The sequence below is a fragment of the Mustela lutreola genome, chromosome 8, assembly GCF_030435805.1.
Source record: "Mustela lutreola isolate mMusLut2 chromosome 8, mMusLut2.pri, whole genome shotgun sequence".
In the NCBI taxonomy this organism is placed as follows: domain Eukaryota; kingdom Metazoa; phylum Chordata; class Mammalia; order Carnivora; family Mustelidae; genus Mustela; species Mustela lutreola.
In genome coordinates this window covers 64,955,184-64,977,128 of record NC_081297.1, presented here as the reverse complement: position 1 = coordinate 64,977,128, position 21,945 = coordinate 64,955,184, and the positions used below count along the sequence as shown (strand labels likewise).

Sequence of the window (21,945 nt, the reverse complement as noted above, 5' to 3'; positions counted from 1 at the left end):
CACTGGGTTCTAGATTTATGACTGTGACTGAATGACCGACCACACACACACACACACACACACACACACACACATTCACACATTTGAGATGGGAATTAATGGGCTTCAGAGAGAAACCACGACACTTCTTCTGGGTTTACAGAGAGGTAAGAGATTTTCACTTCATGAGGTGAGGGCAGATCCTGCCCAGAATCAGGGGTCAGCGGGCCACTCCCTCTCTCTGTCTGTCAAGACCATAAAGAGTATGGATGGTCCATACTCTGCAGTCTCTGATCCCTCCCAGACTTCTGTTCCTAGGACTGGGACTTGCCTGGGGTCCTGCTGGGGAGAGCAGGTCTGGAGCCAGTCCCCCTAACCGCCCGTTGAGCTTCACCTTGCGTTTGGGTCCCCAGGAGAGGGAACAGGGCCAGAGGGATAACAGGAGAGCAAGGGGAGTGGGGCCCGGGGAACCCCAGACCCGAGTGTCTCCTGGATCCCAGCCCAGGGCAGCACTGATGGTGGGAGGTGGTACTGCCCAGAGGCTGAGCTGAAGGGACAGCAGGGCCCCAGAGTCGCTTCTGGATCATTACGGCCTCCCTGAGTCTGCATAGCTCACTGCCTCACAGAAATGTCCTCCCCCTGTGGCCTGGGTAGCTCTGAGCTCCAGGGGATGCCTACAGCCTGTCACAGCTCCTGGGACCCTCCCATGTGAGTTTTGGGAGAACTTTTCTCCTCCTCTGAGTATTCAGAGTATAAATAAATAACACGAATAATAATAGCTGATATTCATTGATGGCTGACTGTGGGCTGGGTGCGGCTCTGAGCGTTTTATATTATTTCATTTCGGGGCGCCTGGGTGGCTCAGTGGGTTAAGCCTCTGCCTTCGGTTCAGGTCATGATCCCAGGGTCCTGGGATCGAGTCCCACGTCGGGCTCTCTGCTAGGTGGGGAGCCTGCTTCCTCCTCTCTCTCTGCCTGTCTCTCTGCCTACTTGTGATCTATCTGTCAAAATAAATAAATTAAATATTTATATTATTTCATTTCATCCAAACCCCGACCCCATGTAAGCGCATTAACCTCTGTTTACAGAGACAGAGAAGAAAGGGTCAATCACAGAGCTGGACTGGGTGATGCTGGGATGGAAGCCGGCAGCTTCCTCAGGCAAGCACAGGTTGATCTCACACACGGGGGCCAGTGTCCCCCTGTCACCGAGGCCGTCCCCTCCCTCCAGGCTATGGGAGCTGCATCTAGGCTGGGGTTCCAGGGAGGAGGTGAAGTCTAATAACTTCTGGGTAATTGACTACAAGAAAGCGAGCCCAGAAGAGATGAAACCTTGATGCCTTGGAAGGTTCACGTCACAAGCCAACCAGTTGTTTTCCATCCCCTTCAAGAAGGACTAACTGAAGGTCAACAACAGGAAGAACTTCCAATTACCAGAAGGGGTAGCATGGACATCCTCTGTCACAGTCAGTCTTGGGTGAGGGGCTGTCCCTGCCTTGACTAATAGTTGGAGTCAGAGGGAGGGGGTTTGGCATCACCCCCTCAGAGAATCCCCAGTCACAGAATCAGTGGGGGTAGGGGAAGCCCTGGGGCCTCAGCCCTGGGGGAACCAGGGCACAAACACGGAAAACCAGGGGACGTCAGTTCTTATCTGGAGCTCATTAATGGGGAACATTAGTCAGCTGTGAAGGCCAAGATGGGGTGATAGGCATGCGGGTGGGCAGGGGTGGGGGGTAGGGGCAGCCGTAGGAGAGACAAGGTAAGGGCCCAGACTCCACCTCTACCTCACGTGTCCCAATCCAGGATGGAAGAAACCTATATAGGCCCCTGGCCCAGCCTCCCCAGAGACCCTGAGAGAGAGACAGAGACAGAGAGCGAGAGAGACTGTGCTCCACAAACCTCCTTCCGCCACAACTGCAGGGCCAGCCCACAGCATGTGGGAACTCCGGTCCATAGCCTTCTCCAGGGCCGTGTTTGCAGAGTTCCTGGCCACGCTCCTCTTCGTCTTCTTCGGCCTCGGTTCGGCCCTCAACTGGCCACAGGCCCTGCCCTCCGTGCTGCAGATTGCCATGGCCTTCGGCCTGGGTATTGGGACCCTGGTCCAAGCTTTGGGCCACATCAGTGGGGCTCACATCAACCCTGCTGTGACTGTGGCCTGCCTGGTGGGCTGCCACGTCTCCTTTCTCCGAGCTGCCTTCTACGTGGCTGCCCAGCTGCTGGGGGCTGTGGCAGGGGCCGCTCTGCTCCATGAGATCACACCACCCGACATTCGAGGGGACCTGGCTGTTAATGCAGTGAGTAACCAGAACGTTGTCTCCTTTCCACAACGGGAGGTCCTGGGGAGTCCCTTGGAAAGGGTGAGATGGGAGGGACCAGATCTGGGTGAGGAGCCAGGGTAGAAGGAGCAATGAGGTCAGAGCAGAGGCAGGATCCAGGTGGGTCTTCTGGCACCTTCTGCCCTGAGCCTCACGGAGGAAGAGCAGCATCAAGGTTGTTGCAGACTTGATGCCCACATCACAGTGAGGGCTGGGCCAGATCTCAGCCGAAGACACAGTCCCAAAGCAGATGTGCTTTCTGAACTGGGAGGAACCTCAGAGTGCTAGTCCCAAGGGTTTTCTCGAGGAAAGAAGGATCCAGTGTTTTTTCAGCATCCGCGTGCGAGCCTCACAGCAGTCTCCTCACAAGCCACACGTGGACACCTCACAACTGAGCTTTGAGGCAGGGAGGGGTATATCCATTGCTTAAGGTGCCAGAAGCCAGCCTTCAAACCCAGGCTTGACGGCAAGACTCATGATCTTTCCACCTGACTCTTGTATCCTCTCTGAGCCATCACCTAAGACTTGTTAAGGAAACTGGGGCTCAGAGAAGGGGAGGGATGGACCAAGAGTTCTACAGTTTGTCAATACCAGAGAAAGCACTAGAACTCAAGGCAAAGCTGAAGAGGCAAGGTCTCTGCAGACCCTGGAGAGGGTCCCCAGAGCCCATGACTAACTGCTGATTACATGAACGATGAATGATTGGACACCTTAGGCATTTTGAGAGCTGGGGAGGATGCCGCAATCCCTCCCTTTCTTCGTTCTCACCTCTCCTACCCTCTCTCCTGGGTCTGTGCAGCTCTCTGGCCTCTGAGGCCATGGGTGCGGCGGCAGAGTCTATGTCCCCTCAGTACACCTCTCCCTCCATCCCCCTTCCTAAGTCAGGGCCACAAGCACCCCATCCCTGCCTCAATGCCCTGCCTTTCCCCAGGCTGCTGGATAAAAGCTCCAATGTCTCTGAGGAATCCTACACGGTTTCTGGGGCCGCCCCCTCCTTTGCAAGGGGCAGAAATGTCCCAATTGAGGAACTTTTTTCTTCTTCAAAATGGAAAATATGAGGAGGCTGGGGGCTCAGGGATGAGAAAAGGCTAGAGAAAAGGCTCATTCCAGTGAGAATGAAATGAGTTCTGTTCCCAGCAAGGAGAGGGCCAGTTAAACTGCCAGAGGAACTTCCTGAGACTATGTATGGCCCAGAAAGTCTCAGAATGAGTGGCTGGAGAATCTCCTCTAACAGCAAAGTAGTGGGAATGTTAAGGTGTCATGGAGACACTCACTCCTTCTTCCCCATCATCTGACAGTCAACTGGGGCCCTCAGAAGGGAAGGGTCCATGCCCAAGAGGGTCTCAGCATTTACCTGCTCAGCATTTACCATCTTGAGGAACTAGGGAGAACCCTGCCTGGCTGGAATAGGGCAGCAGTGGGACTGAACTGTCTAGAGGCTAGAAAGCTAGAGGAGACTGTTCCAGACTCATCCCCAAGACTGTTCCAGGCACCTCTGAGGTCACTGGAAAGGCTGGCCTAGACACCAGAAAGTTACCACTGACATGCCCCTGCTCTTTGCCCGGCAAGATATCACCTACTTCTCAGTACAACACTGTAAGATGAATTCTGTGATCCCTCTACCCTGATTGGGAAATGGAGGCTCAGCATTCAGTGTCTCCAATCACAGAACCGGCCGGTGTCAGCACCTAGAAGTGGAGGCAGGGCTGTCCGACACTAAGTCCACGTTCACACTTCTCCCTTAGAAAGCCACTTACCAGTGGGGATGGGGCTGAGGCTCTGCTCTTATCATTTCTAGTCCTCACAGAGCCCTCCGGAATCTGTTTTGTTATTTCCATTTTAAGGAAGGTCAAACCGAGGCTGAAGTAGTAAATAGGGTCCCATGGCAGGTTACAGGCCTCCAAAGTATGCCTTCAAAGCTCCTCTCACGAACCCCACTAGAGGCTCTAACATTGGACTAGGGGAGTGGGGGGCATGAGGTTAGACCCTAGAGACCCAAGGGCGCCAGCCTGATGGCTAGGACCCAAGAGTGGGGGTTCGGGGCATGGAGAAAAAGCGTGGGAGCTGAGAGCTGTCCTAGTGCCAACCGGTGCAGTGCCCAGAGCTTGAGGGCAGGGTGTAGGACGCAGGATGACAAAACCCAGGGAGAAATCCAGTGCTGGGTGCGGCCCGGTTATGAAATAGCCTCTTTGCTCGGCCCCAAGTTCTCTCATTACCCAAGGTGGGGTCTGCCAGGACCATGGGCACCCCACCTGGTCCACAGGCCCCTCCGCACCAGCGCCCCCACCCTAACTTCATAGGATATGCAGGGAACAAAGCCACAGGGCAAAACTCAGGCCTGAAACACAGTGTGGAACAGGCAAGATCTGGGGGGTCAGGCAAAGGTGAAAGGAAAGAGTGGCACACTGGGCTGATGGGGTAAGGGGATGCACCAGGACGGTCCTCAGGCCCAAGTCCCAAGACCCCCCTGGGGGCCCTTTGCCTACAGGAGGAAAGACTACAGGCCTCTCGTTACCTCAGTAGATCTTAAGCCCTTGAGAGCAAAGAAGGCCTTTCTGTTGCCCGCCCGAAATCTTCCTGCTGCAGTCAAGACCTCTTCCCTTCTCATTGTTCAGGAAACAAATTGTGGACCTCAGCATCCTTTTCCTCTCACCTTGGGCACACAGTCACAGCCCCCCAAAATCTAATGGGCTATGGGGTCGTTTTCCTGGCCTGGGGATCACCTGCAGTCCTGGGGTCCATCCCCCTACCTTTGGGCCACAGCCCGGGAAGAAGCCATCATTCATTTGAGCTAATAGGGCTGGGGAGCCCAGTTGTTTCAGTCCCAGCCCAGAGGCCTCCCTGGAGCCTTGGCTGCAGATGGGCCTGAAGATGCAGCCAGAGTGGGGAGCCTGCTCAGCATGCCCCCACCCACCCCATCTCTTTCGCCAGCTCAGCAACAACACAACAGCGGGCCAGGCTGTCACGGTGGAGCTCTTTCTGACCCTGCAGCTGGTGCTCTGCATCTTCGCCTCCACAGATGAGCGGCGGGGAGACAACCTGGGCACCCCTGCCCTCTCCATCGGTTTCTCTGTGGCCCTGGGCCACCTCCTTGGGGTAGGTCATGGCCACTGCTCTAGCCTTTCCGGAGACACAGATGTACAGACCTTCCCCAAAGAAGCAGACACACAGACCACTCTAGAAAGAGATACACATACCCCCCCCCCCAGGGGACAGATACACAGAACTCCCCAGAGGAACAGTCATGTGGCCACCCCAGAAGGTTTGAATCCCTGGTACCCCAAAGGAACAGATCTCACGCCAGCCTCCAATGAATACAGAACACTGAACATATAGGGACCAACTGCCCATCCCAGGATTCCCTTGAGGTTAAGGTCAAGTGCTAGAGAGGGCCACAAGGACCCCCTGCTCTGTCATCACCATATCCACTGCCTCCCCTTACAGATCCACTACACTGGCTGCTCCATGAACCCTGCCCGCTCCCTGGCTCCGGCTGTGGTCACCGGCAAGTTTGACGACCACTGGGTAATGACTGAAAACTCCCTGCCTTCCTTCTACCTTCCCCTCCCTCAGACACCCACCTCCAGGAGGGCTGGAATAGAGTGGGGTCAGAGCTCAGAGAACCTCAGCACTTGTCCTGGGGAGCCTGGGGTTCCACCTTCCCAGCCAGTGCATGCCTCAGAGCAGCGGCTGCCTCACTGGCTTTTTGGAAGAGTTAAGTGACGCTCCCTTAAGTGAGGTGTAAAACAGCTCACATGGTGGGCTGGAACCCGAAAAGGGTAATGTTTGTACTAGCTAATACATCCATTTGTGTTATTCAGCGCTCATCTAGCCTCAGTATGGGCCAGGCCTTATTCTAAGTGCTTTGTAAACATGACCTCACTTAATTTTCGAGACCACCCTAGGCGGTAGGCATTATTACAATGAAAGGAAACTGAGGCACAGACAGGGTGGGCCAATTGCCTCTGGTCACCCGGGCAGTCCGTTTGGAATTCGCGCTCTTAACCCCCAACTAACCAGACGACCCCACCAGCCGCAGCTGGCATTACTAAGTCTGCCAATCCCCTCACCCCGGTTCATGGACCACGTGGGAAACCCCCTTTTCAACATCAAGTCAGTGGAGCGCGTCTGGAGGGTGAGGGGCGCGGGTAGTCGTGGCTCCACCCGCCCCCTCTCCCCCAGCCACTATCCCGGTCCCCAACCGGCTTCTCCACTCGCCCCAGGTCTTCTGGATCGGACCCCTGGTGGGCGCCGTGCTGGGCTCCCTCCTCTACAACTACGTGTTGTTCCCACCGGCCAAGAGCCTGGCCGAGCGCCTGGCGGTGCTCAAGGGGCAGGAGCCCGACGCCGACTGGGAGGAGCGCGAGGTGAGGCGCCGGCAGTCGGTGGAGCTGCACTCGCCGCAGAGCCCGCCTCGGGGCAGCAAGGCCTGAGCGCGCCGCCCGCCCGGCCCCCCGAGGACCCGGTCATCCCCCACCCCCACCCCAGGCTCGGTGAGGGGAGAGCTCCGAGTGGCTGCCCGCCGGCCGCCCAGCCCGCCCCTCCCCTCCCCAGGTCCAAAGTCCGCCCGGGCACCGCCGCCGAAGAGCCGCTGCCGGAGCTGTGGGATGGCGGGGAGCCCGGCCGTCCCCCTGTCCCCAGGCTGCTAGCCGCGAGCAGTCCGACGCTCTGGCTCCTTGCGGGGAGCTGGCCTCTAGGGGAGGGAAGGTCAGCAGGCAGAGGAAGGCTCTGGAGAGGCCCGGCACCGGTATGGCGGGGGAGGAGGATCTGGGAACGGTGAGGCAGTTTTGGCTAGTGTGTGAGCGTGTGTTCCTCCCCAGCGTCCCTCTGTCCCCAAGTGCACCGTGGTGCAGGCTCCCGAGCGAGTGGCTGTGCCTGTGGCGGTGCGAGGGCACCGGCTGGCAACCTCTCACCCCCTTCTTGACGCCCCCGCCCCCATCAGTGCAATAAATCTACTTCCTCTGTAGCGCGATCCTCCCGCAGGAGCTCTGAGAGTGCTCCCCAGAAGGGAAGCGGAGGGTCTGGAGGGCCCTGAGAGGGCGGAAGGGAGTGCCCTGATGGCCAACCCCTACTCTCCTCTCCTGGAAAATTCCCCCAAGCTGCAACGCTGGGCCCCAAGATTTGCCAACTTCTGTTGCTAGAGACAGGTATCAGCCAGAGAACAGCCTCTCCAAAAGTGGCCTCTGGGGAAAGGGAGGGTTGGGTGGCCAAGGACCTCCTGTCTGCCCTGAGGGAAGACTCTTCCAAGAAGGAAGCCAGTGTATGTGTGTGCACGCGTGTATATGTGTGTATACCTGCCCTACACATGTGCATGAGACCCCCATCTCCAGGAGGCTCCAGACCCAGAGATTAGCCTGTGGCAGAGAAAACAAAAGCCCGCTGTGGGCCCCCGGCCTTTGTCTTGGGACAGGGGGAGATTTGCAACTGGACACTTGGTGAAAGGAGACACTCGTTTGCAATTGCGCAAGTGAGGCCTCTCTCCCAGCATGCACCTGCACCGGAGGCTGGCTGGCTGGCCGGCCAGCCAGGCCAGGGCGGCAGGCATGGCAGGCCCAGGCCCCACTCGCCAGGCAGTGGGTCTTCCTCCCCAGGAAACTTTCTTCCTCTCCCTCCCTTCAGGTTTCCACCCTAGTTCAGCTACTGGGGTCCCAGGGGTGGGGGTCAGGGGGCGGGCAGGGGGAGTGCCACCTAGCCCTCTCAGGACCACAGAAGGGAAAAGACTTGTCCAGGCAGAGGCAGATCTGTGTCAAGAGCCCGGGCTTCTAAATTTCCAGGCCAGTGCAATGGTTCTCAAATGAGATTAAGTTGGATTAAGTGAGATGATGCATGTAAAGATGCTGTGTGAACTGTAATTCCTCATACCATTAACACGCATTATTGGAATTATTTCATTATTTCCGCTTCCTGCAGGTAGAGCACAGAAGGGACCCAATCCTCAGCCTCTTTTACCTTCTTTGGCTGGGGGTCAGTGTAAAGGACAGCCCCGAGAGTCCAGGCGGAAGGAGATGGGTTTTGGGGTGACCCCATCCTGGTCCAGCCTCTTCACCTCTCCTGCCCTGAGTGTACTCTAGCTGTTCTCCTACTTTCCTCCTCCCACCACCCAAACACCATCCATCCTCTCCCTTCCTCTCGGGTCTGCTACAGAGCTCATCTAAGAATCACATCTTGAGCTCCCTTCTCCATGCACCGGGGCCTCCATGTGCTCTCCATGCTTCTCCATGCTCTCCAGGCTTCTATCCATGTCCGTCTTACACTGCACCAAGCACCCGGTGTGTATGGAAGTCTCCATCCCCTTCCTGCTCTCCACGGCCTTCAAAGATGGACCATGTATGAGGAACCGCCCTGTGATTGTGCCCACCTCCTCATCTACACTTTTTTCTGTCTTCCTTGACCAAAGTTCCCTCTGGGGTCAGGAAAAGCCTGCCTTGGCCATAGGTGATATGGAGGAGATGTCCCAAAACAGCTGGTGACTGCCAGCTGGACTCACTAACAGAGGAGAGCTTGTATCAGAGACCAAAGTGACCTCTGGAGCTGCACTTTGAAATACTCTCAAAGTTCAAAGGCAGCAAATTGAGCTGTGAGCCAAGCCTGGATGTGTCTCAGGCATCTCATTCCCCCCAACCAACCTCACCCCCACAGATCCCCCTAGAAGTTGTCAAGAATTTCTCTTTGTGTCTATTCCACTTCCTGGATTGCGCCTCACCTGAAACCAAATGTGACATCACCACACCTTCCTGCCCAGATCGCCCAGATTGGGGTTACTAAGGTTAGAGGTCAAAGGAGGATTCAAAAGGGTGAGGATGGAGGGGACCTGACACCTAGCGAGCATCTCGTGTCCCAAACTCTGTGCTAAAACCTCAGGCAGGTTAGGGAAGGACAGCAGCTTCCAGCTCTTCAGGGTTTTAGCATTTCCAATGCACTCCCTATCACCCCCAGCCACCCAGCCCTGTGAGTTTCTCCCCACCCTGTGAGAAAGGCAGAGTAAATACCGTCTTCCCATTTTACAGATTAAGGAACTGCATTTCAGAAACTGATCTAATGTCACACAACTGTATGTAGTGAACTCAAGACTTGAACTCAGGCCTTCTTATTCAAAAATCCCATGATCTGGGAGAATAGCTCAGGGGTAGAGCATTTGATTGCAAAATCCCATGATCTGTCCATTCAGAGCTCACAAGAAACCAGGTATGATCCGGGGCAAGTCCTAGTTGCCCCTTGGGAGCCCCTGGCAGAAACCAGAGCACACAACTGAGACTGTCCAGCCCAGGGCTCTGTCTAGTGGGGGACACAGGCCCTTGGGGAGGGTTGCAGCAGAGTAGGGAGAAAAGGACAAAGAATACCAGACTGGTTTCTGTCCTTGAAAAGCTCCCAGTCTGGTGGAGGATGGAGGTCAGACACACCCCAAACCAGACAGAGGCAAGGCAGCATGGAGGCAGGTGGCTGGGCTTCCAGGTCCTCAAGATGGGGTCAGAAAAGGCTTTTTGGGCTGAAGGGAAAAGGTGGCTGACTCCTGGGTCCCAGCAGCATCCATTCCCACATCCCCACTTTGTTCCGGATGACTCTGTTCCTGCAAATGTGGCTTTCATGTGGCTTTGTATCTTTCAGCCGTGATTCTGTATGTCTGCAGTGCCTCCCAGGCAAGACTGTAAGCCCTCTGGGGGCAGGGCCACTTCCAGTTCCAGATCTATTTTCCTTCCTCTGTCTTGTCTAGCATAGTGCACTGCACATAGTAAGCCCTCAATAAACACTCATTTGCCAGTAAGTGCTATTTCTTCCACAACTTAGAGATGGTCGATATCTTCCAACATGCCAGAAGACAGACTGGGGTCTCTCACATGTCTTGAGCCCCCCACCCCCAGAGCTGCTGTTGGGTATGGCAAAGAAGGAATTTCAATACTGAATAAGTAGCTCAACTGAAATAGCCCATGATGGCAAATTCCCAGAGCCAACCTGGCCAAAATGGGCATCCCAGGCTTTGTGACTCACGAAGCGACATGGAGAAGGCACCAAGACATGGGCAAGGCTGTGTGGCCTCCAGAGAAAGTAAAGAACAGAACAGTCCCTTTTGGTCTCCTCGTGCTGGCCTTAGCACCGTGTTGGAAAGTCAGGACAGGAAAACCCTGATACTCAACAGGTCCACAACTGACAGACCCAGACCTGCTCCTCCCATGTCCTCCCCATCTCAACTGATACAACTTAGTCTTTCAGATGCATGGGCCAAAAAGCTCCAATCCTCCTTGACCCCTCGTTCTCACACACCGCGAGCCTTCCATCAGGCCATCCGGTCAGTGCTCCGTGCACAAGGATTCCAGAATCTGATCACTCTCCCCTTCAGTATCCCTGGCAAGGTCCAGGCCACTGTTACCTCTCCCTGGGTAGGCACCTACCCATCTCCCTGCTTTTATCCCTGACCTTCTGGTCTCTTCTCAACACAGCAGCAGGTGGGTGGTGTTAAAAACTGTCAAGACCATACCAGTCCTGGGCTCCCTGATTTCCTTCTCCCCAGTGAAGCCTGTGGCCCCTCCAACGACTCTGCCCTCATCTCCTTCTGCTCTTCCTTGTTCTGTCTGTTTCGGCAACAGTGGCCACTCTCTCTGCCCAGAATGTTCTTTCTCCAGATATAGGCATGGACCTCTCTGTCTCCTCTTTCAAGTCTTTGCTCAGATGTCACCTTCTTAATAAGACCCTCACTGATACCCCATTTAAAATTTCAAAGGACCTCCACTCCCACCCCAGCATGCCCAGACCCCCTTAAAATACTGTATTTTTCCATAGCGCTTGCCAGATTCTAACATACTGTATAATTTACACATACCCATTGTTTATTATCTGTCTCCTTTCACTAGAATATTAGCTCCTCAAGGCAGAGAAGTCATCTCTAGCTCACAGCTCTATCCCCAGTGTTTAGAACAGTGCCTGCCACATAGCAACTGCCTGATAAGTCTTTGAGGAAGGAATAATGACTCTTCCCCAATGCCAGGGAATGCGTGGAGCCCCAGGGGAACATCATGCTGCCAATTACCCTACAATTTCTGCCTCCAGCCCTCAACTGCTCCCAGAGAATACAGGGGTCCCTGTATCAGGAGAGGAGGGAAGGGGTTCTCCCTGAGAGGTTTTTACTCTCCCTGCCACTGATGGGGAGATCTATCCCCCAGCCTGGAGAGACCCCAGGAAAGCATTCCCCTGGGACTGCCAGGGCAGAGCCCAAATGCTCAGGGCAAAGACAGTTTCAGAACATAGGAGCTGCAGTCATTTCTTGTGACAGCCTTGGAACAGAGTGACCCTGATGGTTGGAGAGAGATGGAAGGACCGTAAGTGCAGGCCTAGGAAACACCCAGCTGCTCCTTCTGAGTCTATGGTGTCATCAGTCATTATTCTAGTCTGGGACAGACCTGCACGGAGCCCTGAGCCCCAAGCCCAGATGAAAATCCAGTATACACCTGCCAGGTGCTTCCAGGGGCAGGGCTCCAGGACCCATGGCAGAAAAGATAAACAGATCTCCTGCCTTAAGAGGACAGAAGTGGGGGGTGCCTGGGTGGCTCAGTTGGTTAAGTGCCTGCCTTTGGCTCAGGTCACGATCTCGGGGTCCTGGGATCAAGCCCAACAGGAAGTCAGCTTCTCCCTCTCCCTCCGTTCTTCCCCCACCCAGCTCCTGCTCCCCCTCCCCGAGTTTGCACATGTGCGCCTATGTGCTCACTCTCTCAAATAAATATATAAATAAATAAAATTTAAAAAAAAAAAGAGAGAGAGAGAGAGAGAGAGAGAGAGGGAAAGGAGCTGCTCCAGCAGAAAACACGGAACTGAGAAGGAACAATAGTGGGGTTTCTTTGGTTCCTGTTTTCTTTGGCCTCTAAGCTGCCACAGAGCTCAGGGCCCACTTCTCCAGGTCCTTGGCTTTCCTCCGGGCCCCTCCCCTGAGCCCCAGCTGGAGAGACTACGGAAGGAGCACCTGTTCTCTCCTTCTGCTGCACCCTCTGTGTAACTCCACACAGAGCCCTCAGGGGCCCTGTAGAATCATAGACACACACACACACACACACACACACACACACGCGACATGAGGAAAATTTACTGAGCCTTACTGTGTAGCAGGCACTGTGCTGAGTGCTTCCCAAGGACACCTGGTGTAGCAGGTGGTGGGGTCTTTTGTGGAACTCCTGCATGTGGGTCCCTGCCCATCTTCCAACCCCCCCACCTCCACCCCAGGGCTCTCAGGCCTCATTCCCTACATGCCTAACCTGGGGCTGGGAAGAAGGAGGGCTGGGAAGGCCGGTGGCGAGCAGCTGGGAGCTCAGAGGGATAAGGACAGCAGGAGGGGGATGGGAGCTGGAAACGAGTGTCACCCAGTCCAGGGATTGGGGCACTAGAAAAGACCACATGTAAGAGAGTTGGGCCTGGAAACTGAAGTAGAGACAGACAGAAAGGAAGAAAGTCCCAGAGATTAAGAGGCAGAGGAAGTAAGACTGGAGACAGAAACAGAGGTGAGGAAGAGTTGGAGACAGAACCCAAGGCTAAGACTGTAAACATAAAGCAAGGGAGGAAAGAAGGGAAATTGGAAAGAAAGAAGAGGGATAGGCTGAGAGACAGACTGCAATGAGACAGAGGGACAGGGAGGTTTTGAGGCCGACTGAGACAGAGAGGAGAGAGGAAAAGACTGCAAGAAGGAGGAGGACAGACCCGGGAGACTGGGAGACCGAAGAGAGAGGAGAAGTCTGAAAAAGAACGAGTTTGCAGGGAGAGGCTGAAGGAGAAAGAGTAGAGGCAGAGATTACAAGGAGAGAAATCAAGACTGCGTGAGGGTCTGGGGCCCCTGGCTGGCTCAGGTAGAGCCTGCAACTTTTGATCTCAGGATTGTAAGTGGGAGCCTGATGTTGGGTAGAGATTACTTAGAGATAAAATCTTAAAAGAAGAAGAAGAGGAGGAGGAGGAGGAAGAAGGAGGAGGAGAGAGAGAAAGAAAGAAAGAGTGAGAGTTTGAAGGAAGGGAAGACTAAGGAGACAGAAGGTTCCAAAAGGAGGTGAGCGGCAGCAGGAAGAAAAGAAAAAGCCAGGATATCTAGAGTAGGGGGCTCGCTGGGGTCCCCGGGAGTTCTGTGTTCCTGGAGGGGCTGGTTCGGGCGCCCAGTAGACAGCGCCCTCCCGGGGCTACTGGGCTTCGAGGATTGCCAAGCGCAGGCCAGGTTGGCACCATGCCTGCTTTTCCCAAAACGCCCCCGCTCCAACCGGGGAAGCCAGCCTGGCCCGGCCAGGGAGAGGCCCGCGGACGGACGGACGGACCGCCCCGCGCGGCCCAGCCCGGCCACCCGCCCCCGCCACCGCCCGGCAGGGAGCTGAGTGGCGCGGTCCTCGGAGAATCGCATCATTCCAGCCCCGCCGTGGGGGTGAGGCCGGGTCAGGATGCCCGGGTCGTTGGAGGAAAAGGAGGAACTGGACCCAGAGCCCGAGGAGAAGAAAAGGGAAAGACAAGGGACGGAGATAGAGGGCCAGCGGAGGTAGGCGCCCGGAGCACTATAGGACGACCGAGGCCGGACCCCGCGAAGTCTCCCAGGCAGTCCGGGACCAGCAGCGCGGAGCAGAGTGCGGGAGCCGTCCGGGGCGCACCATGCGCGGGTCCCCGGCCACCCGGCCGGTCTACACGGCGGCCGCCTGGGTCACGTGGCCCGGGCGCGTCCGCTGCTGTCCTGGCGTGGGGGCGGGCGGCGGGCCGGGGGCGCGCGGTGCCCGGGGCCGCGGCGAGCCGGTGGCGGCAGCCAGGTTCCCTCTCTGCGCGCTGCGCTGCGCCCCGGGCGCGGGAGCCGCCCACTGCCTCCCCGCGCTTGCCCCCCCGCCAGGCTGCCGGCCTCTATATAGCGCACCCCTGCACTGCCCGCGCCAGGCCACTAGCCACTCAGGGGGAGCTGCAGAGCGCGCCGCGCCGGGGAGCCAGCCCCCCGCCCCCTGCGCCGCCGCCCCGACGGGCGCCTCGCGCCGTGGCCGGCGCCGCCGGGCCCCCGCGGCCACCATGAAGAAGGAGGTGTGCTCCGTGGCCTTCCTCAAGGCAGTGTTCGCCGAGTTCCTGGCCACCCTCATCTTCGTCTTCTTTGGCCTCGGCTCGGCCCTCAAGTGGCCGTCAGCGCTGCCCAGCATCCTCCAGATCTCACTGGCCTTTGGCCTGGCCATAGGTACCCTGGCCCAGGCCCTGGGGCCGGTGAGCGGCGGCCACATCAACCCGGCCATCACGCTGGCTCTCCTGGTGGGCAACCAGATCTCCCTGCTCCGGGCCGTCTTCTACGTGGCGGCCCAGCTGGTGGGCGCCATCGCCGGGGCGGGCATCCTCTATGGGCTGGCACCACTTAATGCCCGAGGCAATCTGGCCATCAACGCGGTGAGTGCCTACGGGCCTGGGGTGGGGTAATGACCTTGAAGTGGGCTCCCTGACCAGGCCCGGACCCCATTTCAAAGATAGGTGCCACAGAATGGGTGCCTGAAACTTCTGGCTTTCTCCTGTCTCAACCCTGAGTTTTGCCTTCCTCTTGGGACCTTCCCTGCTCCTGTCTGCTCCTCATGGAGTGGTTTCATAGAAACATCAAAGACGGGTTAAAATCCTGGCTTTGGGTGACCTTGCTCCTCTGGGTCTCATTTTTCTCCGCCATTCCATGGGGAGTGGGGGGATGGTCATAACCTACCACAGCAGGTGTCTAGGGGGTGACATTTAAAAATCATGCATGTGAACCCCTTACCATGGTACCAGTGTGTAGGGTCTGTTGAATATTGGTTTCTGCTCCCAGTTCCCCGCTCTCACCACCCCGCCACAGTCCCAGATTCGGTCCCCATGTCCCATGCAAACTGGGTTCATTAATCAAACACAGAGGAGGATTTTCTCGGCCATTGTCAAGCCGTGAGTCAGCCCCACCGGAGAGACGGGTTTGAGGTTGGCACTGGCAGCGGGTCAGACACGGGCGGGAGGCAGGCTGGGGGTGCAGCAAGCAAACTGGGCAGCTGCCCACAGGAGGGAGGGTAAATGCCAGCTTGTGGGGGTGGGGTATTGGGCAGAACCGTTGACAGGACCTTGTCCAGGAAAAGCTCCCTTGCACTCAGCTCCTTGGCCACAGGCCTATACTCCAAGCTTCGCACACACGCTCAGGTAGGTCATTTCAGCGAATGACCTTCCTGACGTGTGCAAGGCTTGGCCCTCTGGTACAGTGGCTCCAGGTGTCGCTGGAGGCCCAAAGCCCCATTCCCCAAGCACCCGGCCATAGAGCTGGAAGGCAGGGATTCTAATCCACCCTCCCCTTGCAGCTCAACAACAACACAACCCAGGGCCAGGCTATGGTAGTGGAGCTGATTCTGACCTTCCAGCTGGCACTCTGCATTTTCTCCTCCACCGACTCCCGCCGCACCAGTCCTGTGGGCTCTCCGGCCCTGTCCATTGGCCTTTCCGTCACACTGGGCCACCTTGTGGGGGTGAGCAATGCTGCCACTTGGCTGGAGTTGTGGGGAGCCCATCGGGCCAAATAATGGGACCCTAGAGCAGCACCCTTCTGAACCAGGAAACCCAGCAGTTAAGGCCTGGAGGGGGGTTGCTGTACTCTGTCCCAAGCTGGCTCCCCACAGCTCTTCTCTAGCCTGAGGGAATATGCCAGGAAGTGGGAGTTGGGGTGAAAATGGAGATCCAGCCTGAGCACAGGACTTGAGAAGAAAGAAGGGAGCACGGGCACCCATGGAGGGAGAGGTCAGCAGCCTAGAAATCGAGAGACTTGATTCAGAGACTTGGCTGAGCGCCTAAACTTCTGGGTGATGCTGGGAAAGACCGGCCCTTTAGGAGTTGGACAAGCGTGTTGCCCTCCTTGCCACCTGCCTCCCTCTGTCCAGATCTACTTCACCGGCTGCTCCATGAACCCAGCCCGCTCTTTCGGCCCTGCAGTGGTTATGAATCGCTTCAGCTCTGCTCACTGGGTGAGTCTCAGCCCTACCCTGGTTCCCTGGCAATGAGGGCCTGGAAACCCGGCCAAGAGCCCCTGGACTATCTGGAGGCTGTGGGTGCAGCCCTTGGGGTGGCCCTGGGAGGAGTGGCTGGAGAGAAAAAGCGATATAGAAAGGGATGGAAGGCAGCCAGAACAAGGACAAGAGTAGCTGAACGGCAGAGGACCCTGGTTCAAGCCTGGGGTGGGGTGTATCTGTACCCCTAGGGAAGGGAAGGAGATCTGTTGCTCTGTGTAGATCTCTGATGACTTGGTGTCAGTACTTCTGGGGTATGATGGGATCACACCATGTCTGTGTGTCTGTCGTCTCTGATTTTTTTTTTTTTTATCTGTCCCCGTTGAGGGGGCTGAGAGTCTTCCTTCCTGTGGGCCTGTCCCCCTGGACAGTCTATCTGTTGCCTCCTCATGTTCTCTCTCTCCAGGGTCTCTTTCATTTCCTGTGTGGGAGGCAGAGGAGTTCTTTTGTCTCTCCATGCCTGTTTCCTTCAAAGGGTCATTTGTGTCTCTTTAGGGTGAGGCTGGGGGCCCTGTCCTTCTGGGTATCTCTCTCTTTTGAAGATCTGAGTGTCTGTAGGTCTCCCTGTCATAGAGGAATGGAGTGTCAGTATACCTGTTCCTTAGGCAGGAGGGAATCTTTCCTTCTGGAGGTCCAGAAGTCTGTTTGTCCACCTCCCCTGAGGGTCCATAGTTCTGTCCTCTGGAGGGGAGGCTGTCGGTCTCTGAGACTCAGCCGCCTGATGCTGCCGTGTCCCCCGCCAGGTGTTCTGGGTAGGCCCCATCGTGGGGGCCATCCTGGCTGCCATCCTCTACTTCTACCTGCTCTTCCCCAACTCCCTGAGCGTGAGTGAGCGCGTGGCCGTCATCAAGGGCACATATGAGCCTGAGGAGGACTGGGAAGAGCAACGAGAGGAGCGAAAGAAGACCATGGAGCTGACTGCCCGCTGACCTGTGTCAGGAAGGGGTCAGTCCCCTAGCCCCGGAACCACAGGGGCAAAATATGTACATATATGACAGCAAAGCTTCCTTCCCCTACAGCTGGGTCCTCTGGGCTAGGGAGGAGGTGCTGGCTCCCCCAGCTTCACAATAAGGAATGGGAGCCGGAATCCATGATGGGACTCTTGGGTGGGGGCCAGGGGTTGGTGTCTGATGGGGAGGCGGGTCTGTCTGGGACAGGGCAGCCTGCTGCCATGAGGTCGGACCTCAGAGACTGAAAGTAGCACCAAGCTTACAGGCTGCATGGGGGCCAAGCTAGGAAGGGGTGGCCAGCAGTCTGTATGCCCCTATCTTCCCCCCCCCCGCCCCCACCTTAAGAGCCAGAGGCGTCCCAGTCCCTTGGACCTGAAGAGGCTGCCCCTCCCCAGATTGCCTTGGGAGGGAGACAGACTGATTCATTAAATGCTGCCTTATTTATTTCTGCTCAAGGGTGCACAGGGTAGTGCCGGTGTTTGGGGCAGGGGTGTACCAATAAACCACTGACATTCATGTTCTGCCTCATCTCTCCCCAGAGCATCTCCTTAAGGCACTCTGGCTGATTACCTCTGTCCCTCTGGACAGTCTGTCTCCTCTTTGTCATCCCCTATGCTCTCCACAGTCTGCATAGTTCTCCGTGGCAAGACAGGGAAGCTGAGGCCAGGGGAGGCTTAGAGAGGCAGAGCAATGAGGTAAGGAAGAGAGAGAGGGAGAGGAGGAGACAAAAACACAGAAATGGAGCTAGAGGTCAGGAGGGGACAGTGGGAGTAGAGGAGGTGTCCTCACCAACTCACCCACCTGCTCATCCCCCCACCTCAGCTGTGTAAGTCTCTGCCACTTGAGGAGGGCTTGGCCCCAGTGCCAGGGAGTACCAGGCAGGATGGAGGAGGACTGAACCCACTGGCAGCCCCTTGAGATGCCAAGGTGGTAACCAGCCAGCTCTGTCATTGGGAAGGAGACACAGCCCTGGACTGCCCTCTCTAGTCCGAAAAGATGCCATGTTGGGAGCCTGGGGTGAGAGGAAGAAACCCCCTGCCTCACTCCCTAACATACCAGGAGCCACAGCCAGCCCTGCCTTTTTCTGGTTCTCCTCACTCCTGCCTCTGCCAGCCTCTGTTCCCGCTGTTTTCCTCTCTGGGCCTGTGGCTCTGCTCTGCTCTGTCCCTGTCCCCTTGTCCCTGGCACTCCTTAGGAAGCCTCCTTAAACTCTCTGAGCCTCCATCTCTCAAGCTAGGAAACAAGGATAAAAAAGACTTCCCTCACAGGGTTGCTGTGGGAATAATTTAAGATGAAGGGAGTGAGATACCTGGAACCAGTCTGCTCTTTAGAGAAAATGGTGGATGTGGCACAGAAAAGCAGCGCAGAACACAGCCCTGCATCATAGTTAAGGAGTCTAGCTTGGAGCTCAAATCCTACTTTGCAACTTTGGGTAACACAGCTTCTCTGAGTTGTGGTTTTTTGGTTTTCATTTTTGCAAGATGTTTTATTTATTTATTTGAGAGACAGACCATGTGAGCGGGGGGGGGGGGGGTTGCAGAGGAAGAAGCAGACTCCCTGCTGAGCAGAGAGCTCTCATCTATAAAATGGGGATACTTGTACCCACCTTGTGGGTTGCTGTGAACATAAAGGAAGACAGAGGATGGACGGAAGATGCTTGCGTAAACAGGGCCAGGCACCTCCGTGAGTGCTCAGTAAACTAGTGCAACAGGAACTCAGCAGGTACATATCGGTGACCCCAGCCACTCTCCACTTCTGGGCCCCTACTCTCCTGAGAGTGAACCTGAGTTCCTGCTTCTCCGGGATGGGAACCTCTCCCATGGTCTTACAGTTTTGCTTCCGAAGAGGAGGGGCCAGTAGCATCAGGAGAGGAACTGAGATGGGGTGGAAGAAGCCAGAGACCCTGTCTGGCCAGCTTCAGTCCCAGGGAGGGAGGGTGAGGAGAGCCAGACTTCCTAGCCCTCCTTCAATTTGAGCCTAGTATCTGTGAATGGGAGCTGCAGCCGCCCCTGCCCTGCCCTGCCCTGCCCGCCTCATTTCTGAAGTTAACAACACATGGGTGTGTGTGTGTGTGTGTTTGAGAGAGAGAGAGAAAACGAACCTGTGTGTGTGTGTGTGTTTGAGAGAGAGAGAGAGAGAGAGAGAGAGAGAGAACGAACCTCAGGCTCCCCTTAAAGGAGTAGTCCCTCACCTGCCTCATCCACCCCATCCCAAACCTTGAGCGGGGCAACGCAAGTACCAGATCCGACCAGCAGGGGGAGACCTCGTCCACCGAATCCGCCGCTGCTGGGCTTCCTCTAACACAAATACTGGGTCTGGGCCCGAGCCGCGTCGGGGTACGGGGAGTCTCTCAGGTCTGGGTCCTCTAAGCCACCAGGAAGCAGCTACCCCTAGTCCACTATCCGGGAAGGGGTGCAGAAGAGAGAGGATTCCTTCCCTCTGTCGTCGCCCACAGGCCTCAGGTACAGGCACAGACCTGACTGGGAGGCTGGCCTCTCCCTCCAGCCCAGCGACTTGCCTTCCTTTTTTGATGGGTCCGAAGGCGAGCATAAGGTGGTGAACGGTGGGTCTATGGGTGACAGACCCTCCAAGGATGGGTGGGGCACCCAGCTCGAGGGAGTTCCAGGCCTGACCTGGCCAGAGGGTGCGGGTCCCCACAGGGCTTTGTGCCCACAAGATGCAGCAGCGGGCTGATAGGTCAGCAGGGGGCGCTGTGTTCCTTGGTGGGTGAATTTCCAGGCGGCTGGGTCCGGAGCCCCAAGGGGCCTGCGCACACGTGAACACGCACACAGTCGTAACCCGCCACATCTACAATGACCTTCAGTTGTACTCAAGGGGCTGTGTCTACTCTGTGTAGACGGCTCACGCGGTATGTATGCGTGTGTGCGTGCGCGCGCGCGCGTGTGTGTGTGTGTGTGTGTGTGTGTGTAAGAGCCACATCAACCCTCCCCCATTCTCTCACAGGGCCAAGGGGCTACTGGGGACCAGACCCAGGAACCTGGCCCTGTATGTTCTCAGAGATGTATGAGTGTCACGCCCAAGGACACACATGTGCAGTCACCCCTGAGCCTCTGATCCTCCTGGAAATGGAACCCAGGAAAAGCCTTGACTCTCCTATGGGAGGTTTCCTACTCCTCCCCCTCCCTCTCTGCCCAGGGGCTGCTGGTTTTCTCCTGGTAGGAAGGCGGACACGGGGACATGGAGGGGGGCTGGGGGCAAAGGCAGAAAATGGCCGCAGTGTTGGCTGTCTAGGGGGGTGGGAACTGGGGTTGAGAGGTGTGTTAGCTCTCGAAGCCCCACAGGAGCCTCATGCTTCCTCTGCCAGGGGTGGATGAGGCTTCCCCAATTCGGGAGGATTGCTGAGATGATGCGAGAGAAGCTACCTTGAATCCTTCCTTCCCTTTCTGACGCGCTTTCATTCTCTCTTGGCTCTTCTTTCCCAGCACCTCCCTCTTTCCCCTCCCTCCTGCTCCTCCTCTGTTCCCCAAGCCAGAGGAGTCGGAGCCCACATTGCCCCTTGTGCACACACACCTCCACACTCGACTCCCCAACAGACAGCCACCACAGCAGCCAGACAGGCCTCTAGGAGGTTAAAAGCACACAGCCACCGGCCAGCAGCTGTAGGCAGCCAGGTGTGAGGCCTCGGCATAAGGCCTCTGAGTGTGAGGGACCTTGGAACTCACCAGTAGAGCCCAGGACTGGCAGGGTCCAGGGAGGTGCCGGCTGGAGCTGGAGCAAGGCCCTGACCAATGCCCACCTGGCCTGGGAGGGGGTGGGGGTTGAATGACCTTGGCCCCAGGCCAGACAGGGCCCCAGGAGGCGCTGCTCTGGGCCAGCTGAAGATGTGGGCTGCTGCTGAACTTGATTCTCTCAACCTCCAGGGCCCAAAGCAGGATTCCCAGGAGCTGCTTGTCTAGGAGTTGCCACGGCAATCAGGACCCTTCCCACCCGAACCCAGTCCTCACACCTGTCTCCTCAGAGGGTTGAGGGAGGGCAAGCCTAACAACCAGAATTTTCTTGGCTCAGAGACTCTCTCCTAAGTATCAGCACATTTAGCCCTAATGCCACATGGGGAAAGGGCAATTATCTCCATTTATAAGTGGGGAAACTGAGCTCACAGAAGTTACCCACTGGTCGGGGGTACAGCATATACAGCAGAGTGAATGCTTTCTCCTGTGTTGCTGTATCAAAGGCCCTCAACAGCCCAGCGTGAGGGCTGCTGGGTGCTTGGCGTACAGGTGCACCCTACCGAGGCTAGGCAGGGTATAGGGAAGCCCTCTGTGGTCCTGTCTGCAGGAAGTAAAGGAGAGACATGCCTTGAGGTGCCCTGGGCCAGCCCCTAAGCAGAGAGCCCACCATGTCAGCCCACCCACACTGCCCCCACGGCCATATTCCTTCATTCCTGGAGTATTTATTAAAGCGTCTTTAATAAATAAATAAATAAAATAAAGTACTGGTCTCTCCAGTACTCTGCGATTACCCAGGCCCCGTTACCAAGTACCAGCCAGGAGAAGGGGAAGTGAAAACCCCAGATGAGACTGAGACCACGATCCCAGTCGCTCGCAGGGAGCCAAGAGCCCAAGGAGGGGCTCCTGACTGGACAGGAGAAGGGCTGTCGCTTCTTCAGGTCCAGAGGGAAGACGGGGAGGGCATGGAACTGCAGCAGGGGAGTTTGTGGCTGGGGAAGAAGGATGGGAAGAAGTCTTACCTGCTCGTTTCTCTTTCT

General features: G+C 56.6%; 2 protein-coding genes across 2 annotated transcripts; both read left to right on the top strand.

Moving 5' to 3' along the window:
- The first annotated feature begins 1,814 nt into the window (after positions 1 to 1,814).
- AQP2 (aquaporin 2) lies at positions 1,815 to 10,051 on the top strand. Its single transcript, XM_059185414.1, has 4 exons — positions 1,815 to 2,272; positions 5,225 to 5,389; positions 5,738 to 5,818; positions 6,517 to 10,051. Exons 1-4 carry the CDS (start codon positions 1,913 to 1,915, stop codon positions 6,724 to 6,726), a joined length of 816 nt encoding a protein of 271 aa, XP_059041397.1. The 5' UTR covers positions 1,815 to 1,912; the 3' UTR covers positions 6,727 to 10,051.
- A 3,547-nt stretch (positions 10,052 to 13,598) lies between these two features.
- AQP5 (aquaporin 5) lies at positions 13,599 to 17,735 on the top strand. Its single transcript, XM_059185413.1, has 4 exons — positions 13,599 to 14,656; positions 15,571 to 15,735; positions 16,144 to 16,227; positions 17,013 to 17,735. The coding sequence occupies exons 1-4, from the start codon at positions 13,895 to 13,897 to the stop codon at positions 17,196 to 17,198; spliced, it is 1,197 nt and encodes a 398-aa protein (XP_059041396.1). The 5' UTR covers positions 13,599 to 13,894; the 3' UTR covers positions 17,199 to 17,735.
- The last annotated feature ends 4,210 nt before the right edge of the window (positions 17,736 to 21,945 follow it).

Excerpts from the sequence above, each read along its gene's own strand:
- AQP2 (XM_059185414.1), top strand. The coding sequence starts at position 1,913 with ATGTGGGAACTCCGGTCCATAGCCTTCTCCAGGGCCGTGTTTGCAGAG. Across the intron at positions 5,390-5,737 it reads CCCTGGGCCACCTCCTTGGG|ATCCACTACACTGGCTGCTC; the intron begins GTAGGTCATGGC and ends CTCCCCTTACAG. Across the intron at positions 5,819-6,516 it reads GCAAGTTTGACGACCACTGG|GTCTTCTGGATCGGACCCCT; the intron begins GTAATGACTGAA and ends CACTCGCCCCAG.
- AQP5 (XM_059185413.1), top strand. The coding sequence starts at position 13,895 with ATGCGCGGGTCCCCGGCCACCCGGCCGGTCTACACGGCGGCCGCCTGG. Across the intron at positions 14,657-15,570 it reads GCAATCTGGCCATCAACGCG|CTCAACAACAACACAACCCA; the intron begins GTGAGTGCCTAC and ends CTCCCCTTGCAG. Across the intron at positions 16,228-17,012 it reads GCTTCAGCTCTGCTCACTGG|GTGTTCTGGGTAGGCCCCAT; the intron begins GTGAGTCTCAGC and ends GTCCCCCGCCAG.